Raw genomic sequence first — 24,753 nt, forward strand, 5'->3', positions numbered from 1 at the left:
TCCCTTTAAAAGAGGGAGTTGTGGAAAAACTTTCTAAAGATTATATTACCCCTACTCTCTTTTAATATTATATTCTAATGCTAACTAAACAAAATTAATTATCATAGTTAATTAATTATATTAAATGTCACTTTAAGTTTGCATAATTTGGTCTCTAGAACTTCTAACATTATTATAAAACTCTACATCATATTAATTATTAGTAATGAATAATAATATATTAATAGATAATTGCATGTCAATAAAGTATTTATGAAAAGGTAGAAAACATAGAATTGTCCTAAATTATACCATAAAACTCATATAGAAAAATTACAAAGAGCATTCTTATGTTAAGGTAACAAGACAGAAGGTATAAACATTAAATTTTAGAAAACATTAAGATATTTAAGCGCATCAAGATTCGTTATCTAAAATTTGAAAGAAAAAAAGTGCAGCAGGATACAAAATGGAGGTATATAAGTATAATTGTGATAAACTACAAGGTATTTAAGTTCAGTTAAGCCTACACAAGATTTGAAACCTTTGTTATCCACAAACAATAGTATATGACCCCATTGATAAATAATATTTATCATACAATATGAGGTCAAATGCTTAGCTTATATTTATATAGTAGAGGAGATTAGAAAAATTAAAGCATCATATTTTAAATGAGTCTCAAGATTTTAAATTATTTTCTAAACTTATATATTTCACGTAGAAAACTTTAGAAGAGGCCTTTGAAGGTCTACTACAAAGTGTTAGACATTAAATAACTATTGAAAAGAATAAAATCCATGATATCGAGTTGCAAAAATTAGGAATATGTATACAATAATGGGCGTCATATGAGATAATATTCATACATAACATGACATTATAATATATAATCTAACATGTTAATAAATTTTAAACATAAGAATTTTTATTAAGATATATGCTTAAGACTTGGGAGAGCCTAAAGTGGAGAGATTTGGGAGAAGAATTATGGCATTTGTGGGTTTTGTGGGTTCCTATTTTGTTTCCCAAACATGATCCAAACCCCAACCCACAATCAAATTAAAAATAACATGATTTTCTCGATATCTTCAAAGGGATTTATCGGTCATATTTCCATAACGGTCGATATATCAAAAAGATCAACAAATAAAATAAAATAATATAAAATATTACTGAGATAAAGTCTTTAACCCGATATATTAGCCGATATAACAATATATTGATCGATATTTAATAGAATGCCTATAAGAGCAAATATGTAAAGGTTATTTAGATATTAGTTCCTTGATTTTAAGTATCCAATGATTCTATGTTATTCCCACAAAAATTTGAAATTGCTCACAATTTTAGAGACTAATACTAAATTATTAAAATTTTGAGGGACAAATTATAAATAACCATATTTAAAAGAAGTGTTAGTTTTTTAAAAACCCTCTTAACTATGGGGAATGTCTTAAAAAAACCCACTCAACTGATTCAATTTGACAAAACCCCCCTTATTAAGTAGGGTATTATAGATAACCCCTCTCAACTTTGGTGTAATTTTAGAAAGTGCCTCTCAACTATAGCATATCTCATAAAAACTCCCCTAATCATTTACACTTCTATCAACAAACCCTCTTAACGTAGTTACTTAGATATGTGATTTGGAAAAAATACCCTCTTAAAGAAAGCAATTTTAATTAAAAAGAAACCCTCAACCGATAATAGAAGGATCACAACCAATTTACAATTCTTTTTCACTCTATATCAATTAACTCTTTTATCTGGCAAAAGCCAAGCTAATTCTTTTATGATTGATTGCTATTTTGGTATTTTCAGGTCAAGTACTTTTCACATAATAGATAAGACTCAATGATGTTAATTTTGAGAGGTTAGGTTTAAGTGAGAAAAGTTGAGGTAGATTATCTACAAAACACCCAAAACTTGATGGAGATTTACTCAGTCTTAAATAGTTTTGTTGAGGTTGGGGGTAGGGGGAAGGGGTGTTGCCATGCCCTCCATAATTGAGGGGGAGATTTCTAAAATTAACTTTTAATCAAAAACACAACTTAAGGCACATGTGATATCAATTTTATAATAGTAAAGTTTATAGCAAGTCTATCACTCAATGAAACTGGTTTGGGTTATTTGTCCCTAAATTTATCCTACACATCAACTCTAAACATCTTTTGCTATAAGAATCTCTAAGAGAATTTTAATATTTATTTGGGAATGGTATATGATCCTTCTGTTTCCCCTTGTCTTTCATGATTCGTAATAAATTATTTAAAAAAGTAAATTAAGTTGTCATTATATATTGCCCACATTCTTATAAGCTTATGAAGCTCATAGCTTGGATATGAGTATTATTACAAATAATATATTCTTCTAACTCCTTAAGCTAAATTTTTAGATGTTGTTCGATATTGGATAGATATGAATTATTTTGTTAAAATACAATCAATATAAGTGCATAATATGTATAAATCATTCTCAGACTATATTTTATAATTTTCTGAAACTAGCAAGTAATCATTTAGTAGTTGGAAAGATGTAAAAAAAGTACAATATCAGATATTAAAATTGATCACATAATTTATATTTTCTTTCTTGATTAAATTTTAACATTCTAACTTAGAAAATTCTAGAAAAAAGTTCTTGAATATCTGTAATACTTGATCGCCAGATAAACAATAGGTGGAAGTGATTATTTTATAATTGAACCAAATCCTTAATGACTAGATAAAACCTACTATTTTCCTTAATAAATTCAAGATTTTATTTTTTTTATTAATAATAATAGGTTTTTTCCGTATTGGTCCATTACATCATTAATATTTTGAAATTATACATTCAAATTACTAATTAATCTTTAATCATTAATATTTTAAGGCTTTAAACATCATTATTTCTCTGGAAGACAAAATGTTAAAATCACACATGGAAATATCCAAAAAAAAATTAATATGTTATGATAATTTCAAAGTTTTTTACAGTCATGTTATAGTAAATAATTATAATATTTGACCACATGAGTCGTAGTATGTCCGTGCATGCTTCCACCTAGTGTGGATACGCATCTATGTGTGTGATGTGTATATATATATATATATATATATATATAGTACATATATAATAATAGTATATATATATAGAGAGAGAGAGAGACGGAGAAGAGAGAGATATGCGGCAGTATACTTGGGCAAAGGATCCTGGTAGTTGATTGTGGACACATGCTTGGTCCATAGCATACACACCTTGAAGTTGGGGTGAGGCTCATTTCAAGGTGTTGATGTATGGACAAGAATGATTGTGTCCAACATCACTACCAGGATCCTTCGCGGTGGTACCAAGTATACCGATTTTTTCTATAATATAACTATATATAATATATATATATATATATAAATATAGTATATATATATATACTATATATTATATATATTCATATTCCTTAAAAGAGACAGCGGCGGCGGATGTGGCGAGAAAAGATATTCCGTTATGATCAACGCTTACCCTTCATTATTTTGAATATTTTATTTAAATCTTATTTTATCCTTATTCAAATTATATTTTATACTAATCTCACGTGAACTACCTATAGTTCAATAATTAAAAAAAAGATTAATAAAACACATGAAATACTATTTTAAATATTTTATTTAAATTCTAATCTATCCTAATACTAATTAGATCCTATACTAATCTCACGTGAACTATGTATTGGTCAACATTTTAAAAAATAAAATTAAGAAATCATATGTAGCTAACATATTATAATACATGAAGTATTACCAAAAAACACAAAAAGTATTAAATATTGCATAAAATACCCCAAAAATTTAAAATTACACAAATCATCCTGACTTTTCAAAACTTGAAATAGCAAACATGAATTCTTAAGACTCTATAATAACCTCCAAAGAATGTAAAATTTGCATTTAACACTCTTAACATTTTAAAAATTATAAAAATAACCTTAAAAGTTTAAATTACAAAAAAACACCCTAAAATTCTAAAATTTCAAAACTTGCAAACAACATAGATGAATTCAAGGAATTACCAGTAGGCACTTAAAATTTTAAAATTAGCACAAAGTAACTCAAAGTTTCACATATTGTAAAAAATCTCTCAAAAGTTAAAAACCACTAAAACCTAAAAAATTTAAAACTTATAACCAATATACATTAAATCTAGAAATTATCAATAGACCGTTGAAAATTTGAATCTTGTAAAAAATAATTAAATTTACAAAAAACATCCACAAAATACCAAAGGTGCAAGAAATATCCTAACATTTAAAAGCTCACGACCAATACACAAAACATAGAAACTACAAACACCCAACTTAAAACTTAAAATTTTAAAAAAATATTATCTAATTTTAAAAAATTGCGAGCCACACCCTCAAAAGTTCAAAATCATGAAAAGGTTAAAATTTCTATGCTTAGCAAAGAAAAGACGAATTGTTTGAAATTATCAATAGACCGTTGAAAATTTGAATCTTGTAAAAAATAATTAAATTTACAAAAAACATCCACAAAATATCAAAGGTGCAAGAAATATCCTAACATTTAAAAGCTCACGACCAATACACAAAACATAGAAACTACAAACACCCAACTTAAAACTTAAAATTTTAAAAAAATATTATCTAATTTTAAAAAATTGCGAGCCACACCCTCAAAAGTTCAAAATCATGAAAATGTTAAAATTTCTATGCTTAGCAAAGAAAAGACTAATTGTTTGATATTCTTTCATTAAATATAAATTAAATTTAAATTTAAAATTTATTATTCATTTTTAGCATCTAAAAGTAGTCTAAATTGATACATGTAAAAATAGCAGTAACATTAGATTAAAAACATCCAATTAATGAATAAAAATTAAAAAATATATGACAAATTAAAAATCAATGTCATTGTAATGTCATTGTATAAATTAAATGAATTGCATAATTTTAATAATAACATTAATTGATAGAATACTAAATTACATAAAACTAATAAAAGACTATAATATAATAGCTTAACATTAATTGGTGATAATATATAAACATTGATCTCTAATGTTAATAATATTTATAGGGTAAAAAATATTAGAAGTTATGTATAGAGAAACTATCAGAAAGTTTAAGATATCCATCAAAAGAATCAAGACGTTTTCATTTCAAATAGAGAAGTGAAGGAAATAAACCCGAAATTCAGAAATATTCATGAACCACTTGAATTGATGTTGACAAAAGTCATATCTATCAAAGAAGCACTGATTGAATTCCCCTTGAAGAACGTATTGAACAACTTTGTCCTAATTAAATAAGTATTCTCTATGAAAGATACACGAAAAATTAGTAAGTTTTTTATAAATTTTCATACCCTATTCTTCAAATACTAAAGTAATTATAAATTTAATATAAAATTACATACCAAAAAAATCTTGCAAGTGAAACTAAAATGAAGCCATTGATCAACTATGTTACAAGATATAACAAGCCGGATAAGAGTAAGTAAATCACTATAATAGGCAAAAGGTACGTACATGATATTTATTTACAATAGCATAAGTTTAAAAAAATAAAATAAATCTTTTTTTTCCTATACAATAGCATGATACAACGTGCAACTTTATTTGGGGATATTACTACCAACAAAGGATTAATTTTTGAAGACATGATCAAATATAAGCTTGTAATAATACTACTAGATTTCTATCCCTTTTTCATGAATTATATATCGAAATTAAACATTAATAATATAATCTAAGGTAAATTAGCAATAAAAAATATAGATATTTATTTTAGATTTCCTTGAAAATGACATGGACAGAGGAAAGGTAATATATTATTTGACACAGTAGAAACTCTTATTAATACACAATAAAAGAATTCATTGTAAAGAAAAAATAGGTAACTCCATACCTTATTTAAGTTATAAATTAAAACAAAAAGTTTCATGTACATAAATTTTATATTTATTCTCATTGAACAGAAAAACCATCAACGTCTGTATTTCCAGAAGTTTATGTTGAACATCAAAAATATATTCAACTTCTGTGTGCAATAATACAAGAAGATAAAAAGATAAACGAGCCTAGGAAAAGATAACAACAAAAGAAATCTAGCTTTAGCCTGATGTCAAAATCGATATGGACGATGAAGACACAACTCTAGAACAACAAAAGATATTTTTTTTATAAAATCTAGCAATGATTAGAAGAAAACTTCATATTCTCTTTAGTTTTGTTCTAGCCTACATTTAATCAACCATCTTGGCTTATTGGTTTTAATTATTCATCTTCATTTTATAGTGCTATTTTAAGTATTTTTAATTTTCACAACACCATACGTTCTCAAGTCAAACTTGGTTTCATATCGGTCTAAATAACATGAAAACTAAAATTGATTTTGGATTACATTTATCTTATGTCAATTCAATTTCAATATAAAAATTTAAATTCGGTATAGCCTGTTTAAATAAACATCAAAGAAATAAATAGTCACAATGTTAAAGCTTAGAGAGATAAGCAAGAAAAAACTATCAAAGTAGAAGTGAGAATAAATTTTAGTAAGGGAATAAATTAAATTAAATAAATGATTATGGTGACACGTGCATTGCACGTGCATAAAACCTAGTAGAAATGAAATCTTATCGTGAGACTAATCAGGTCATCAAATTCATGATTAGTACCATACATCTTATTCAACACGTCATGAAATGTATATAATTAAGTTTTCATATAATTTGGTGTCTTCTAGAACATGAATCAAACTAATTTAATATGTTAATTTCTTAAGCAGCTTAATAGCCGTCCTTTTTGTACATAGCTAAAATAATAATTAGAAATTTTAAAATAGTATTTTATTTTCTACATATAAATCATGATGAGTGCAAATCACAAAGGATGGTGCCAATCATTTTTCTGAGTAGCCTATTTCACCATCTCATTTTCCTATACGTATATAGGAAAATGATAAAATGAGATTGTGAGCTCAAATTCTTATCGTAGGCTAGCCCAATAGGCTACTTAAAATGATAATAAGTACCACCCATCGTGTTTCGCACTCATCATGATCTATATGTAGAAAAAAATATATTGTTCTAAAAAATTTAACCATTGTTTTAGCTTTGTGTAGAAGAAGCTATGTGTAGAAGGGACGACTATTAAGCTACTTGAACATCAATATATCAAACTAGTTTGATTAATATTCTAGAAGATTCTAAGTTATGTCAAAATTTTACCATATGCACATAATGATGTGTTGAACAAGATGTATGGCGCCGATCATGAATTTGATGAGTTGATTAATCTAGCTCATGATAAGATTTGAGCTCACCATCTCACAATATCATTAATACACACACACACAAATATATACATACATATGTATGTGTGTGTGCGCGCATGTGCGTGTGTATATATGTATATATATGTATATTTCTTGATATTATAACTTGACTCTAGAGTATAATTATACTGCTAGATCCTCTACATATATTTATTTATGTAATAGATAGGTAAAAAATCTAATAGAGTTTTTGGAGGTTGGAAGATGACTGATATACCCTCTTTATAAAACCCATAGATATTTAATATTTGGTATCACCCTTGCACAATTACCAAAATTTGCCTTCATTTGAAGGGAAATTACAAATTATTCTCCTTTAAACTTAGGTGAAATTACTAGATTGGTTATTTTGTGATACGAGTTGCCGTGCGAGCATCTTTGATCGCGGAATTATCAAAGGTGGGTTGAGAAGAAAATAACAAGAACACAAGAACAATTCAGTGGTGACGAAAAAAAATACCTTCTCTAGATTATGAGAATAAAATAACTTACAATCTCTCACAATCTTACTAGAATTGAAGAACAATCTCTCTCAATTCTCCCCATACAATCTAAACTCTATTGATTGTTTTAAAATCCTAAAACAATCCCTTTCATATGTGGAACAACGTGGATGGCAAAGTCGTAAATAACCAAGCCCAATCCCTAAAGAAATTCGTGCAGACAGATGTTAGACCCTAGAGGGGGGGTGATTAGGGTCTTATGCTAATCTAATACGATTAAATGCTAATTAAAATTAATTAACAAGTTATCCTAGCAAGTATAAAATACAATAATATATGTGAGCTAGGATAAGCAATATGAACAATGAGATATATCCTATATGATGAAAAATATATACAAGGATATATATATAAACTAACACAAGGGGTAAACAATATGAACTAGATAGTGGATCATATAAATAATGAGCTATGGACAATGGCGATAAGAAATATAAACATAAGATAAAGAGCGTCAAAGCAAACTCAAACACACGATATGATCACGGAGTTCGGACATTCCATCCTACGTCTCCGCTCCCCTCTCCCGGGGAGAAATCCACTATCACAACCAGGTTTTCTACGCTCACCCGAATAATATTTACACCTCACACTCGGTTTTCTAGCTAACCGAAAACTTTACAATCACCACTCTTGCAATCCCACTCTACACCCTCTCAAGTATTGAACTAGACGTGTCTCCCTCAAGTGCTCGGTTACAACCTCTCCCTAGGTTCGTCAACCGACACCACTCCTCTTGGGACGATCCCCGACTCTCGCCACACACTTCTCTCGGTGTACAAGTGTATTACAAAGTGATTCTCACAATAAGCACAATTACAAGAAATAATTGTTCTCTAATATGGATGAGAACACAATGAAAGCTCACACTCAAATGTTACAACACTCACCAACCCAAATATACTATGTATGAAAGATACAATAAGCTCAAGTGGGTGCGTGTGTAACAATGAGATATAAATCAAAACTAAACTCAATATAATTCTAGCTTAATAGAAATGATAATCAAAAAATAATTATAAATAAAAGCTAGAGTTGAGTTTAGGAAAACTTTTCTAGATGACAAGAGAGAGAGAGATGGATTGAATGCCCAAAAAACAATTGATAATCTCCTCAAGCTCTTGTAAAACTTTCTTTATAAATCAAACCCTTAAACAAGCTTAAAACAAGCTTAAACTCTTTTTAAAACTCTTTAAAACATTCTCTTGTTGTATGCAAGTGTTGAGGGATGATGAGTATTTATAAGAACTCAAGACAACAACCCAAAGCCAAAGAAAAGCCCAAAAAACGATGCAAATCCCCAAAAAATCAGAACCAAGAAAATATAGCCGTTATGCTACAGTAACTTTCACGGTCGACTGTAGCGGTCGACCGTGGGTACTGTAGCAGTCTGGCAGATCTGATTTTTCTGCGTCTCTGGTTTTGTAAAATTAATTAAAAATAGTAAATCAACTCCAAAAATCATGAAATTTTGAGGGAAGGTTCTAGACATGTATATAAACATGTTAGAAAAATAATTTCTAAAAAATCACTTCCCAGAGAAATAAATGTTTGAACACAGATATACAGTTTCTAAAAATTTGCAAACATACACAATTTTATAAAATCAATTGGGCACAGTAAAACAACTCCAAAAATGGTAAAAATTTGAGAGAAGTTTTTAAACATGTAGATAAACATGTTAGAGAAATAATTTCTTAAATATCACTTCCCATTTGTGAAAACCATCTATTTTGTAAAAACATGCACGAGCATGCACCAACGAAAAACATGATTTTGTAAATTCAATTAAACGTAACAAATCAATTTCAAACTTGATGAAACTTTGGAAAATGTTTGCAAATATGATTTTGAACATGTTACAAAAAAGAATTCTTCAATTTGCATTTTCCAATTGTGGAATCTCATTATTTTGCAAAATCACATAAGTATGGAAAAAGCTTGATCTTGACAAAATGAGTTTAAACAAAGTTTTAAAAACTTTCCAATAGATTTATAAACTTGATAAAAGATATAAATAATATCATTAAGTCTATAATCCAAAACGACGATAAACCAAACCAGACGTGTGTGTGTGTATGTGATATTGAGCTTGAAGTATTTGTTAGATCTTAGAGGGGGGGGGGTAGGGTCTTATGCTAATCTAATCCGATTAAATGCCAATTAAAACTAATTCACAAGTTATCCTAGTAAGTATGAAATGCAACAAGATATGTAAGCTAGGATAAACAATATGAACAATGAGATATATCCTATATGATGAATATATATATATGCAAGGATATATAAACTAACACAAGGGGTAAACAATCTAAACAAGATAGTGGATGATATAGATAATGAGCTAATGACAATGGCGATATAAGATATGAACATAAATATGAATGAACGCCAAAGCACACTCAAACAAGCAATATGATCACGGAGTTCGGACCTTCCGTCCTACGTCTCCGCTCCCCACTCCCGGGGAGAAATCCACTAACACAATCCGGTTTGGAAGCCGAAACTTCTTCTACACACTCGGTTTACAAGTTCACCGAAAACTCTCACACAACAAACACTATGCAATCACACTCTACACCCACTAAGTGTTGGACCTAGCCGTGTCTCCCTCAAGTGCTCGGTTACAACCTCTCCCTAGGCACGTCAACCGACGCCACTCCTCTTGGGACGATCCCCGACTCTCACCACACACTCCTCACTCGGTGTACAAGTGTATTACAAAGTGATTCTCACAATAAGCACAAATATAACAAATGATTGTTCTCAAAACAAGGTGAGAACTCAATTAAGCTCACTCTCAATGTCACAAACCCACAACCCTAAATTATACTATGAATGTAAATACAATAAGCTCAATAGGTTGTGTGTGAACAAAGAGTATCAATAAAACAATTAAACTAAACTCAAATATAAATCTAGCTTATGGAAATTATAATCAAAATAATAAATTGCTAGATGAGTTTAGAAACACTTCTCTAAAGATGACAAGAGAGTAGGAGAAGAGTGAATGCTCAAACACCAAAGGATGATCTCCACTTGCTCTTGTGAAATTGAATTCACAAACTCAAACCCTCAATTGCTTAAAAGCTTCTTAAACCAAACTTAAACAAACACTAAACAAGTTTAAACCCTTGTTAAACTATTTTATCCAATTCTATGCATTTGTTTCATATATAAACTCGAAAACTATAAAACCAAAAACATATATATATATATATCACTATATATATATATGAAAACCAATATAATGTGTGTGTATAGATATTGAGCTTAACGTACTTAACACACATAATATAAATCCTAAACTACATTACCCAATCAATCTTGATCTTGATCTTCATTGTAGCTCAACTTGGTACACATGCGGATGAAGCTTGAACTTGATCTTTAACTTGAATTGTATAGGCTTCAACCCGACATTCCGCCAACCTCCTTTGGATATCATCGTTGAAGCGCAATTCCATCCATCCTCCAACAACGTTGTTTGTCTATAAAACATAGGAATGCACAAACACTAGACAAACAATATTACAATATTAGTAGTAAATTGTTTGTTAAATATCATCAAAACAAGAAGGCCAACAATCTTCCCCTTTTTGATGATGACAAACAATTTACGAAAAAGAGATATATGCATGAAAGGAAATGAATTATAATTCACATGCATATAAACAAACAAGATAGATATACTCACAATATTTCCCCCCCTTTGACAACATCAAAAAGGGGACAAAAGAATTAAGAGAGCGAAAGCTCCCCCTATCAATAAGCATAGGTGAGTATAAAAACAATCATAGAATAGGGAATAGCTCCCCCTATCAAAATGCCATATAAAATATATGCAATAAAGGATCATGGTAAACATATGTGAGCAAGCATAAACACAAAACACAACTCACATACAAAAAGATAATGAGAACACATATGAATGTCAATATAAAAATAGTGTCTCATTAACATAGAAAAATATAAAAACTATATAAAAGAATAGATTTATGAAATCAAAAGAAGAGGAACATGAGAATCATGCAAAAAGTTTTCAAATGAAAACGAATCAACCAATTGAAATCATAAATCAAAGTTTAAATCATAAAACGTAAAATAAAATCATCATTGATTTAGAAATCAAGAGAGGCAACTATATTTAGCTCTTGAGCTAGTCTCAACCCATATAAACATTTTAGCACCCGGTAAACAAGATTTAGGAATAAACACCCAATAAATCCGGAGGGTTATATAACAAATCTCTCATCAAAATAAAACCAATAATCATGAAAACAAAATAGTTTGACCAATAAAATGAATTGTTTTCATAAAAGTTTAAAATACATTTTTTCAAAACCAAGAAAAATAAAAATAAAAGTACTAATATTCTTGGCTTAAAAATTATTTTGGCACCCAAGTATTCTTGGTGCCGGTTTGTTTAGGGATATGACCCCTATCATTAAAACTCAAAGTCCTAGGGTTATGAACCCTCTTGGACATATGTAGTGCATGGGATCGGTCATAGCAATAATCACTCAAATGACCCTTTCGATTGCATTATGTACAATGGAAAGGAAGCATTTGCTTATGTTTACCATTAAAAGGTGCACGTTGAACATTTGCAAATAAAGATTGTCTTTTAGAATTATTTTGCAAATGAGAAACATCATTAAACAAATGTGGTCTACTTGAGAAATTTGGCAAGTTTGAATAATTTTTTAAATCATAACAAAACTTTGCCAAATGGCCAAATCTACCACAAATATCACACTTAAACACATGTGGTCTATGACAAACATTTGGCAACCTAGAATTCTTTTTCATGTCAAAGCAAAACTTTACCAAATGGCCAAACCGACCACATAGATCACATTTATACACATTAGCATGCTTATGATGAGAAATAGATGCATGTGCATGTGTGTGTGATGAAGAAGCCTTATGAGATGCACAAGAAGCATTAGTCTTAGAAGATTTGTGTGCATCATAGCAAAATTTAGCAATGTGGCCTTTACGACCGCAAATTGAGCATTTGTAAACTTTGCTATACATATGTGCATAGTGAGTGCTTGGTTTTGAAGAGTTAGCACGGGACTTTGCACATAAGTCCATAAATTTCTTGTTATTAACAATGCATGTGTTAAGAGTTGAATCTAAAGATGAAATGCGATTTTTAATATTATTCAACTCATCATTAGGCATAGAAGCATTGTCAATAGAAGTAGATCAAATATGATCATTTTTAAATGATGTAAATTTACTTCTAATAGACTCCACTTCTAACATGGCATCATTCTTCTCATGAATTAAGCTAGCAACATTGGAACTCAAGGTAATATGATCCAATTTTAATTTTTCATTATTTTCTTTAAGGATCACATTATCTTTAGCAATAGTATCAAATTTTGATGCTAGCAATTCATGATCGGATTTCAAATTAACATGCTTGCTTTTAAGATCAATGAAATTATTATGCAACTTAGTGTAGGCATGCATTAACCTATCATATGCACAAGCAAGTTCATCATTAGGTAAATCATTTATGGTTTCGAACTCGCAAACCTCACTAGGGCTATCGCCTAGTGCACGTGTGCATGACGCTCCACATGAACTTGAAACCGGATCCGCCAAAACTTGTTGGATCGCCTCCAAGTCCCCTTGATGTGCTTCAATTAATTTCCATAAGGTGTAAGCACTATCAACATGAACAAACTTGTTAGACATAGATGAGTTAAAAGCATTTAACAAATATTCTAACAAAATGTTGTTCATAGTAAACATACGATGATCATTTTTATTCCACTTGGATTTCTCCATAGTGGGCACAATATAGGCATCATCTATAATTTCCCATAAATCAAAGTGTTTAGATTGAACAAAAAGTTTAAATCTAACACACCATTGGGCATAAGGGAAATTATCTAACCTAGGAGCAATATTAATGGCATAACCTAAACCATGCATATCCATAATATAAAAGGCAAGCAAGATACAAATAAAAGCTCAAAATTAGATTAGCACAATAAGCTAACTTGGATCTTTAACTCAAGGCGATTAGACCTTAAATCAAAGAGCACCAAGCTCTGATACCAATTGTTAGACCCTAGAGGGGGGGTGATTAGGGTCTTATGCTAATCTAATCCGATTATATACCAATTAAAATTAATTAACAAGTTATCCTAGCAAGTATGAAATACCACAAGAATTATGAGCTAGGATAAGCAATGTAAACAATGAGATATATCCTATATGATGAAATATATATATATGCAAGGATATATAAACTAACACAAGGGGTAAACAATATGAACTAGATAGTGGATCATATAAATAATGAGACAATGGCGAAATGAGCAATGAGCATAAATAAGAATAAACACCAAAGCACATTCAAACACACAATATGATCACGGAGTTCGGACCTTCCGTCCTACGTCTCCGCTCCCCACTCCCGGGGAGAAATCCACTAACACAATCCGGTTTGGAAGCCGGAACTTCTTCTACACACTCGGTTTTCTAGCTAACCGAAAACTCTACAACTCACACTCTTGCAATCACACTCTACACCCACTAAGTGTTGGACCTAGCCGTGTCTCCCTCAAGTGCTCGGTTACAACCTCTCTCTAGGCACGTCAACCGACGTCACTCCTCTTGGGACGATCCCCGACTCTCACCACACACTCCTCACTCGGTGTACAAGTGTATTACAAAGTGATTCTCACAATAAGCACAAATATAACAAATGATTGTTCTCAAAACAATGTGAGAACTCAATTAGGCTCAACTCAATGTCACACTATCCCACAACCTAATTATATAATGTATGCAAATACAATAAGCTCAATGGTTGTGTGTGTAAACAAAGAGTAAATCAAATCAAACTAAACTCAAATAAATTCTAGCTTAATAAAATGATAATCAAACAATTATATATAAATGTAAAGCTAGATTGAGTTTAGAAACACTTCTCTAAAGATGACAAGAGAGGGAGGGAGAAGAGTTGAATGCCCAAACACCAAATAATGATCTCCTCAAGCTCTTGTGAAAGTTTCTTCATAAACAAACTCTTAAAACAAACTTAAAAACCCTTAAACAAACTTAAAAACCCTTAAACAAACTTGTAAAACTCTTTTTAAAACTATCTTAAACATCCATGAGAAACAATGAAAGTTGAGGGCTTTTTATAGCCTCTTAAACCAGCCACAAACCCCCAAAAATCGAAAATATCAAAAACTAGCCGTTACTAGCCGTTATAGGCTGAAAAGACCAAAATACCCCAAAATCCAGCATTCTGGAAATTTGCGTATCTAGCTTTGTAAAATCAATTAAAAATAGTAAAACAACTCTAACAAATATAAAATTTTGTGGGAAGGTTATAGACATGTAGAATAACATGTTAGAGAAATAATTTCTAAAAAATAATTTATCATTTGAGAGAAATAAATGTTTGAACATAGATATACAGTTTCTGAAAATCTGCTGACATACACGATTTTGTAAAATCAATTGGGCATAGTAAATCAACTCCAAAAATAGTAAAATTTTGAGGAAAGTTTCTAAACATGTAGATAAACATGTCAAAGAAAGAATTTCTTGAATACCACTTCCCATTTATAAAAACTCATCTGTTTTGTAAAACATGCACGAACATGTGCACGAACAAAAACATGATTTTGTAAATTCCATTAAACATAACAAATCAATTCTAAACTTGATGAAACTTTGCGAAATATTTGTAAACATGAAAACAAACATGTTAGAAAAAGAATTTCTCAAATTGAATTTCTATTTGTTAAAACTCATGTATTTTGCAAGTGTGTCCAAAGCATGAAACTCAAAACCATGCATGTATATATATAACTATATATATACATAGAAACCAAATACGTGTGTGTATATGATATTGAGCTTAAGGTACTTAACACACATAATATAAAATATAAACTAGATTACCCAAGCTTGATCTTGATCTTCATTGTAGCTCAACTTGGTACACATGCGGATGAAGCTTGAACTTGATCTTTAACTTGAATTGTATAGGCTTCAACCCGACATTCCGCCAACCTCCTTTGGATATCATCGTTGAAGCGCAATTCCATCCATCCTCCAACAACGTTGTTTGTCTACAAAACATAGGAATGCACAAACACTAGACAGACAATATTACAATATTAGTAGTAAATTGTTTGTTAAATATCATCAAAACAAGAAGGCCAACAGTATTAACACAAATAATATAAGCCCTAAACTAATTTACCCAAGCTTGATTGATCTTCAATAAGCTCTTCTTGGTAATTTTGCAGATGAAGCTTGAAGTTGAATCTTTAACTTTGAATAACATTGCTTCACTCCACAATTCCGCCAACCTCCATTTGATATCGTCGTTGAAGCGCTATTCCATCCATCCTCTGAACTTGGATCTTGAACTTTGAATAGCAAGGCTTCACCGACATTCCGCTAACCTCCATTGGATTTCATTGTTGAAGCTCTATTTCATCCATCCTCCAACAACGTTGTTTGTCTACAATAAATAGATAACACAAGCACTAGACAAACAACATTACTCTTCTTGGTAATTTTGCAGATGAAGCTTGAAGTTGAATCTTTAACTTTGAATAACATTGCTTCACTCCACAATTCCGCCAACCTCCATTTGATATCGTCGTTGAAGCGCTATTCCATCCATCCTCCAACTTGTTGTTTGTCTACAATGAATAGATAACACAAGCACTAGACAAACAACATTAGTTGTAAATTATTTGTTAAACATCATCAAAATAAGAAGGCCAACAACAGAAACCCAAATAAACCAGTAAACCATCAATGAGTCGACTTACCTGTTAGTATTAGTCGGCTCATGTCATATGGGTCGACTCATGACAGTCATGAGTCGACTAGTCAGAAACTATGTCAACACCTGCTGGGCTTCGTGAGTTGACTCATGACAGTCATGAATCAACTCATGATACATGGGTCGACTCATACAGTGATGAGTCGACTGGTCAGAGAATTTTTCTAAAACGGTTGAGTTTCATGAGTCGACTTATGACAGACATTAGTTGACTGAACCTGATGAGTCGACTCACGATTGTTATGAGTCGACTCACGAGCTAAAAACTGAATGCTTCGATTCTCTGATTCGCCATCTTGGTCCATGCTTCAACCTGCGTTCCACTATGCTGTTTTACACCTCTATTCTCAAGCTACCATGAGAATCATCTATCCTCAAGCTCCTATGAGGATCGAGTTCCAAAGAGAAGATACACCCATATCATGGGTCCCCTATTTAGGAACTTGAAGTCTCGTTCAAGTTAGAACTTCAGCTGAGGAAACTCGTGAGCTCCTCCTTCCCTATTGAACCACTTAGCCTTACTGGGAACCTAACCTTGGCATCCAACAAGATACGACTCCTTCATCCCCCGCCTCGTCGTGGTCATCTTCCGCTCCAGAATACAATCTTCTTTCAGTGGCTCTTTTCTATCAAACCACAAGTCTTCAACATACGGTAAGATTACCTTGTCGTCACATTCGTCATCTAGCAATGGAGGCTCGAACAACTTCAAATACTCGGCATTGATTACCGAATACATGCCTAAGTAAGGTGGTAAATCCAGTCTAAAAGCGTTGTCACCAATTTGATCGATAATCTGGAATGGACCATATCATATAGGTTTCAACTTTTTCCCTTCTCCCTTTAGCCTCTCCTTACTCAATTTCAGCTATACCATGTCGCCTATGCCAAAATTACAAGGAACCCGATGTTGATCATGTTTCGCCTTGTACTTGGCTTGTGATTTCTTCAATTGAGCTTCAATCGCGGCATGAATGTGTGCAATCTTCTTCAGAAATCGATGAGCACGTTGCCTCTCACTCCCCTCCTTGCTGTCAACTGTGATTTCACACAAAAATACAAGATCGAACGGACTTGGCAGTAAGAATCCATAACACGTCTCAAACGGTGACTTTCCCGAAGATCCATGAATAGCCCGATTAAAAGCAAACTATAGATATGTTAAACTCCCATCTCAAGTCTTGGGATGCCTGGAATTGTATCCTCTCAACATGTGCACCATAGTCCGATTGACTATCTCCGTTTGTCCGTTAGTTTGTGGAAGGAATATCGTGCTCTTCTTTAACCTAGTATCCATCAAGTTCCACAAAGAATCCCAAAAATACCCGAGAAACCGGCTATCTCGATCCAAAATAATCAAACTCGGTAACCCAAAGTGTTTCCACACATGTTCAAAGAACAATTGTGCTGCACCTGCTCCCGTCACAGTCTTCTTACATGGAATCAAAAACACCATCTTACTAAATCGGTCCACCACAACGAACAAATAATCATTTCCGCGCTTGGTCGTCGGCAATCCTCCTAAGAAATCCATAGAAATACTCTCCCAAGGTCTCGAAAGTACCGGTAATGGTAAATACAATCCCCGTTTCCTGTTAGAAGGCTTCGATATGCAACATAGCTTACATCCCCAACATACTTAGTGACATCCTCCAACATCTTCGGACAAAAGACATGGCACCGTAGATTGAGAAGCATCTTCTGAATGCCAAAATGACCTTGCACACGTGATGTATGTGCTTCTCTAATCCACTGCAATCGGTCGCCATCCTCCAGAATGCAAAGCGACGTCCCATGATACAACAAACCATCCTCACCAATCACATACTCCCCCTTTCGACCCACTTTTGCTTGCTCGAACACACTGCTGAAGTCTCTGCTGGATGTGTACATCTGCACATACTCCAAAGGAACCAAGGGCTGAATGCGTGTCACCACCAAAAGAGCTCTCACGGGTGGGCGAGATAATATATCGACTAACTTATTCGTCGTCCCCTTCTTATACCTAATAATAATGTTGAATGCCATCAAATAGGACATCCACTTCATGTGCCGAGCCTGCTGTAGCTTCGTCTGGGCATGTAGAAATTCCAATGGTTTGTGATCTGAGTGCACAACAACCTCTTTACCCAACAAATACACTCGCCAATGCTTGATAGCCTGATAAAGTGCATAAAACTCATTGTCGTAGGTAGAGTGGTTCTGAATAGCACCCGTAAACATCTCTGAATGATACTCCACCGGCTTCCCATCCTAAATTAACACAACACCCATAACTAGAAGCATCGGTCTCTACCTCAAAGGTCCGTTATAGATTCGACAATGCCAATACTGGTGCCTCTGAGATCTCCCTCTTTAGCAACTAAAAAGCCTCCTCATGCGTCTTTCCCCACTCGAACTGAACCTTAGCCTTCGTAAGGCCATGCAATGGTGCTGCATACGTCAAAAAATGTCGAATGAACTTGCGCAAATACTAGCAAGCCCCCATGAAGCTTCTCACCTCAGTCATTGTCCTGGGTGTCGGCCACTTCGTGATCACCGCCACCTTGCCTGGATCTATCTTCTACTGGCCTTTCCCCACGATGAACCCGAGATACACTAACTCGTCCTTCCCAAATTCGCACTTCTTCCCATTTATCTTTAGCTGTCCATTCTGCAATACTTCAAACACCTTCTTAACATGAACGAGATGCTCCTTCCAGGTCCTGCTGTACACCAAGATATCATCAATGTAAACTATCATAAAATCCTCTATAAAAGGTTGCAACAAATCATTCATAAGTCTCATAAAGGTAGTCGGAGCGTTGCACAATCCAAACGACATCACCGACCACTCGAACAGGCCCTGCTTGGTCATAAATGCAGTCTTCCAAGTGTCATCCTCCCGAATTCTCACCTGATGGTAACCAGACTTCAAATCTAGCTTCGTGAAAAACCTCGCTCCCTCCAACTAGTCCATCAGATCGTCAATCCGAGGTAATGGGTAGCGATTCTTGATGGTTATCTTGTTGAACATCTGGTAATCCACGCACATGCGCGAGTCTCCATCCTTTTTAGGTACCAACAAAACTAGCGACCCACAAAACGAACAACTCGGCACAATCACTCATGTCTCCAAAAGCTCCTGAACCTGCCTGTTGATCTCCTCGCACTCCTCTGTCGATGTGCGGTATAGACCTATATTCGGCAAAGAACTCTCACCAGTCAACATAATCTCATGCTCCACACCCCGACGTGGTGGCAGTCCCGTGATCTCTGAAAACAAGTCCACGTACTTGGCTTTCAACCTGTCAAGATCTCCCTCCTGAAGCTTGCTCAAGATGGTCAAGCACACCTTACTCAGCTGCTCCTCATAAGGCCTAATGAATAAGAGTACGAACTTCTTGCTCGCGTTCACCAGCCTCTTCGCCCGAGTCACCGTCACCAAGCTGGTCTCCTGTGGAAGAGACGCCGAACGAAAAATGAACTGCCCACCTCCTTGGTAAATGTATACTTCTGGGTCCGCCTATCATAGATGTAAATCTATCCCACAAATAAGGATTGCTCAGTATCACTTGGCAAACATCCAACGGAACGATGTCGCATGTGACCTCGTCGATATACGACTCGTGGAGTGCAAATCTGAAAGTATATTGGTTGATCATACTCAATCCCGCCTCCTTCTGAATCCACCCAAAGGATAGGGTTTCGGATGTTTGATCGTCTTCAATCCCTGCTTCTGAACCAAGACCTCGGATATCAAATTCTTCTGACTCCCTGGATCCACTATAGCATCAACCAAGCTGGTCTTGACCTGCAACTTCAAAACAAAGAGCTGCTCCCTCGTGTCTTCGTCCTCTGTTGTGGCATGCTTCCCCGCCATAAGGTTGAGACTGCCGTTGGATTCTGTCATCCCGAGGACTTCCTTCGGACCCTGCGCTACCACGTATGCCTTATTCTCCTCCTTCTTCTTCAATCCCTTCGGCTTCAGATGAGGATACTTCTCTCAGCAACGATCAGCTATGTGTCCTTCTGAATTTAATATCTTCATATGATATGCGTGATAAATTAACTTATCAAGATGAGTATACTAGATTCTATCTAGATATCCATCATTTCCCTAAATGAAATCTAGTAACCCAAGATCTCAAGTTGTATAGCACTTGTAAAATAATCTTAACCATTATATCAAAGCATATTAAATTATCAAATAAAAAATGACAATATCAACAAGTTTGAGGGACCACGTAACAATTCGAATTCTTTATCTCTTAGGTGACTCGTCCTAGAAAATCCAAATATGGTCTTGTGCTACATATATCGCTATATGCGCTTATGACATACACCCGGAGAATCATTATTCTCGGTAGTCGAGACCAACCACCATATCTCACATATTGGTGTCAAAAATAATAACTAGTTATAACAAAGCCATCATTTACTAGTTATAGGTTAAGAACAAATTTAAGAAACATCTGAATTAGATCATATCTCCACATCACAGTGCATGATCTAATAAAATAATTTCTAAGGATAATATAACAAATATATAAAAGACACTCAAATAATATGTGCAACAATAAAACTTAATTAATATTCAAAATTATTACATAAAAGTGTATTGGATGTTTAATGGCATATAACACTACTCTAGCAAATATATCATATAAGGTTAATAAAATATACTAACTGATAATTTTTCCTATAAATATATGCAGATTGCTCCAAGTACTTCAAAAAATCTCTCTTTCTGTTGGGAGAGATCGGAGGGAACGACTACAACTATCTTTTGTTACTGGGCAGGGTAACAATACAGCAAGTGTACACCTATGTGCCTATGGTTATTCAAGAAGTGGCAGACGCTGCTCAGGTACTAATAAAATTATCTTTTAAATAAATGCCCTATGGTTTACCTGATCTTGCACTTAAGTGACATCTTTTTTCAAATAGAGCAAAAAAATACCCTAAAATAGTTAGGTTTTGTAGATTGTTATCCTAAAGTTCTAAAATGTTGCACGTTAGTGTCCTCTTGTTTACCTAATATTGCATGTAAATGCTGTAAAGTTTGTAAATAATGTCACTTAAATACCCTGAAGTTTCTAATTAAGAGTTTCACTTCAGTACTATTATGTTACATAGAGAAAAGATAACGTCACCTGAGTTTTTTTTAACTATGAGGTATTCATCTGCAACACTTAAATACTTTAGGGTATATTTTTTTGTTCGGTTTGAAACTATAGGGTATTTAAGTGCAAAGTGGGGAAACTATAGGCATTTAAGTACAATTAAGCCCAAATTTTATTTTGATCTTAATTATAAAACATTCCTTAATTTATTCCAACTTTTTTTGACAGATCAACTTCTATAGTTTTGAAATAGCCTTTCCCACTAACCAAGTATTGTTCGTTAATGACCATGTATGCTGTGAGGGGTTAGGTAGTGTAAACCTATCATTAACATGTGAAACGAAAAAAAGGAAGAGCAAACAAAAGAAAAACATACGAAATAAAGTGAATTATTCAATCTTAGTTTGTCAAATAAAAAAATTAGTTAGAAAGAATTTACCCCTAAAAGGTAGAGGTCTACAAATTGACTCATTAACTATAGAAATTAACACTTTGAAATCTAATTCTTTTATTATTTTATTATGAAGGAAGTCATAGTAATCCTCTAAACCTCTCTTTTTCTCAAATGCCATAGAAGCGATCAAGTACTAAAAAGTAAATCTTACCTTAAAGATTTGTTGAACGGAATCCTAAATTCAGGTTAAGGGATGAGAGTTATATGCTTTATGCTCCATGCTCTTGTGACTTGAACATTTTGTTTATTAGTCAAATTAAACTCGGGCTCTATTTTACGAAATAATATCATTTTTATGTCTCTTCCATCTCATCAAAACTCCAAAGTTTCGACGAGATTTGTGAATTGCAACTCATTTTGATTTGTCAAAACATTTCAGAGACTGATCGAACACGGAGCTGTGAACCTCGTTGTGCCAGGAAATCTACCCATTGGTTGCAACCCACTGTACCTCACAGTTTTGAGGAGTCCCAACCCAGCTGACTATGATGCTATAACTGGCTGCTTGAAGCCATTGAACCAATTCTCAATGTATCACAATGCATTGCTAATTACAGCCCTAGAGAAACTCCGGTTGAAGAATCCACATGCCAACATTGTCTATGCTGACTACTACAATGCAGCTTTGCAATTGGATTTGTTTCCTTTCAAGTTTGGTGAGTTCATCCCTTTGGTTAAGTATTTATAGATCCTCTTAGTATTGTCTAACTGTGGATAAACCCACTGTGCTCCTATTGTAGCAGGTAGACCCCTTGGATTCTCAACTCAAGTTTTTCCATTTAATTAGTTACATGTAATTAATGCTCATTATGAAAGTTCATAGTTAGTAAATCAGTATATGGAGCTCATATGTTTCAGTTTATGAAGCCTAATCTCATGGAGAAACTAACGGGACCGAGAATCCAAGAGGTCCACTATTTTATGTCTTGCCGCGCACGATTATTATAGAACTTGTAATCTAGGCAGCATTACACCTTATAAAATGATTATAAAAGAAGACATGTATTCATAATAAACTTCAACTTCGTACGTTTTCAGGATTCATTCATGGGCCTCTAATAACTTGTTGCGGGAGTGGGGGCGGCCCATATAATGTGAACGTATCAGCATTCTGCGGTGCACCAGGCTCAAGGCTTTTAGGTGATCCCTCCTCGTATTTGAATTGGGATGGGATTCACTTGACTGAAGCTGGTTATCTTAACATTGCCAATGGTTTGCTGTACGGTCCTTACGCCGATCCACCCATCATTCATTATAACTGAGATCTGATGTGAAACCCTATTACGTACAAATTACGTACAGCACCTTCCATGATTGAACAATAAGGGGTTAATCTGTATCTCAAATTTTCGAATGAATAATTAAGATGCGAAGACTTACATGTACTTTTGTTTGTATGGGGGAAACATTCTCTAGTTAATTTTTATGTTGATAAACTTGTCTTTGGATGATGTTATGTTTTGTATATCGATCTTTTAATTGGTATGGTTGTTGGTATTAATGTCGTGCATGGATATCTCCGAATTACGGTAATTGACTATACAACTCCACCTAATAATATCCGTTAATATATTTTATGAGTGCTTTACATGCTTTGTTAAAGTATGTCTAGTATCCTCCGCCAGAAGCGTCATCGAATTCGAGCCAACATAAACATATAAACCGTTGATGATGCAAAGTCGAAGAACCGAGAATCCAAGTACAACTGCGCGCTTCGGGCCGTCGTCATTGGCTGGAGATCGCCCGATCTTGTATATATGTCAAAGCAGTGTCGGTCAATATTTTTGTAACTGTAGTCTGAGAATTGAGTAATGAGTTTGGATGACCGACCCCTGTCCAACGTAAAATTCGAAGGTTATATCTTGAGCGGGGGACCGTGTATTCTTGTGTTGTTTCTAGATTTGAAATTCTTAATGGCCTAATACATGATATAAATCTGGAATTCATAAGTGACCTCTGCAAGTGAACTGTTGAATTTAATTAGAACATTTTAAAGGATTTATACTATATTTAATAAGAAGCTGTATATTTAATGTGTCCAAGGATTATATGTGTGCCCATTGAGTATGATACATAATTCAAGGATCAAAATCTAAATAATTTACATTAAGTCATTAGGTCCTTGGGCAACCATATTTGTTAGAACGTTGTTCGTGCAGGATTGTTAGAAACATTGTTCGAACAATATCTCTTGTTTGAATAATAACAAACTCTTATAATTAATTTACTACTGAATGTTTTTGTGAGATGATATATTTTAGGTATAAACAGGTACGAGCAAGATGCAGTTGAAAATAATACAAAAATCAATACGAATGTTGATTTCAGCCTTCGAACCATCGATGGTCAAACATCTCATCGATGGTTACAGGAGCTAATCGAAGAAAAAAAAAAGAAGTTGGCACCACCGATGATCTACAGTGACCCCATCGATGGTCATAGGGAACTATCGATGGTTATAAGAGACGACAATTGAAGAAATTTATAAATTAGAACCAGCACCATTGATGGCTACAGTTGAAGCATCGATGATCGCCAAGAGG

The 24,753-nt window shown here is 33.4% G+C and overlaps 1 protein-coding gene across 1 annotated transcript in view; it reads left to right on the top strand.

The window, feature by feature from the left end:
* LOC109828825 (GDSL esterase/lipase At5g45910-like) overlaps positions 1 to 23,657 on the top strand; it is a 40,902-nt gene extending 17,245 nt beyond the window's left edge. Inside the window, exons 3-5 of the mRNA XM_020395780.1 lie at positions 21,349 to 21,500; positions 22,590 to 22,866; positions 23,249 to 23,657. Of these exons, the coding sequence (XP_020251369.1) occupies positions 21,349 to 21,500; positions 22,590 to 22,866; positions 23,249 to 23,472 (653 nt within the window). The 3' untranslated portion in view covers positions 23,473 to 23,657. The remainder of the gene's footprint in view (positions 1 to 21,348; positions 21,501 to 22,589; positions 22,867 to 23,248) is intronic.

This window comes from Asparagus officinalis, chromosome 1 (assembly GCF_001876935.1).
Source record: "Asparagus officinalis chromosome 1, Aspof.V1, whole genome shotgun sequence".
In the NCBI taxonomy this organism is placed as follows: domain Eukaryota; kingdom Viridiplantae; phylum Streptophyta; class Magnoliopsida; order Asparagales; family Asparagaceae; genus Asparagus; species Asparagus officinalis.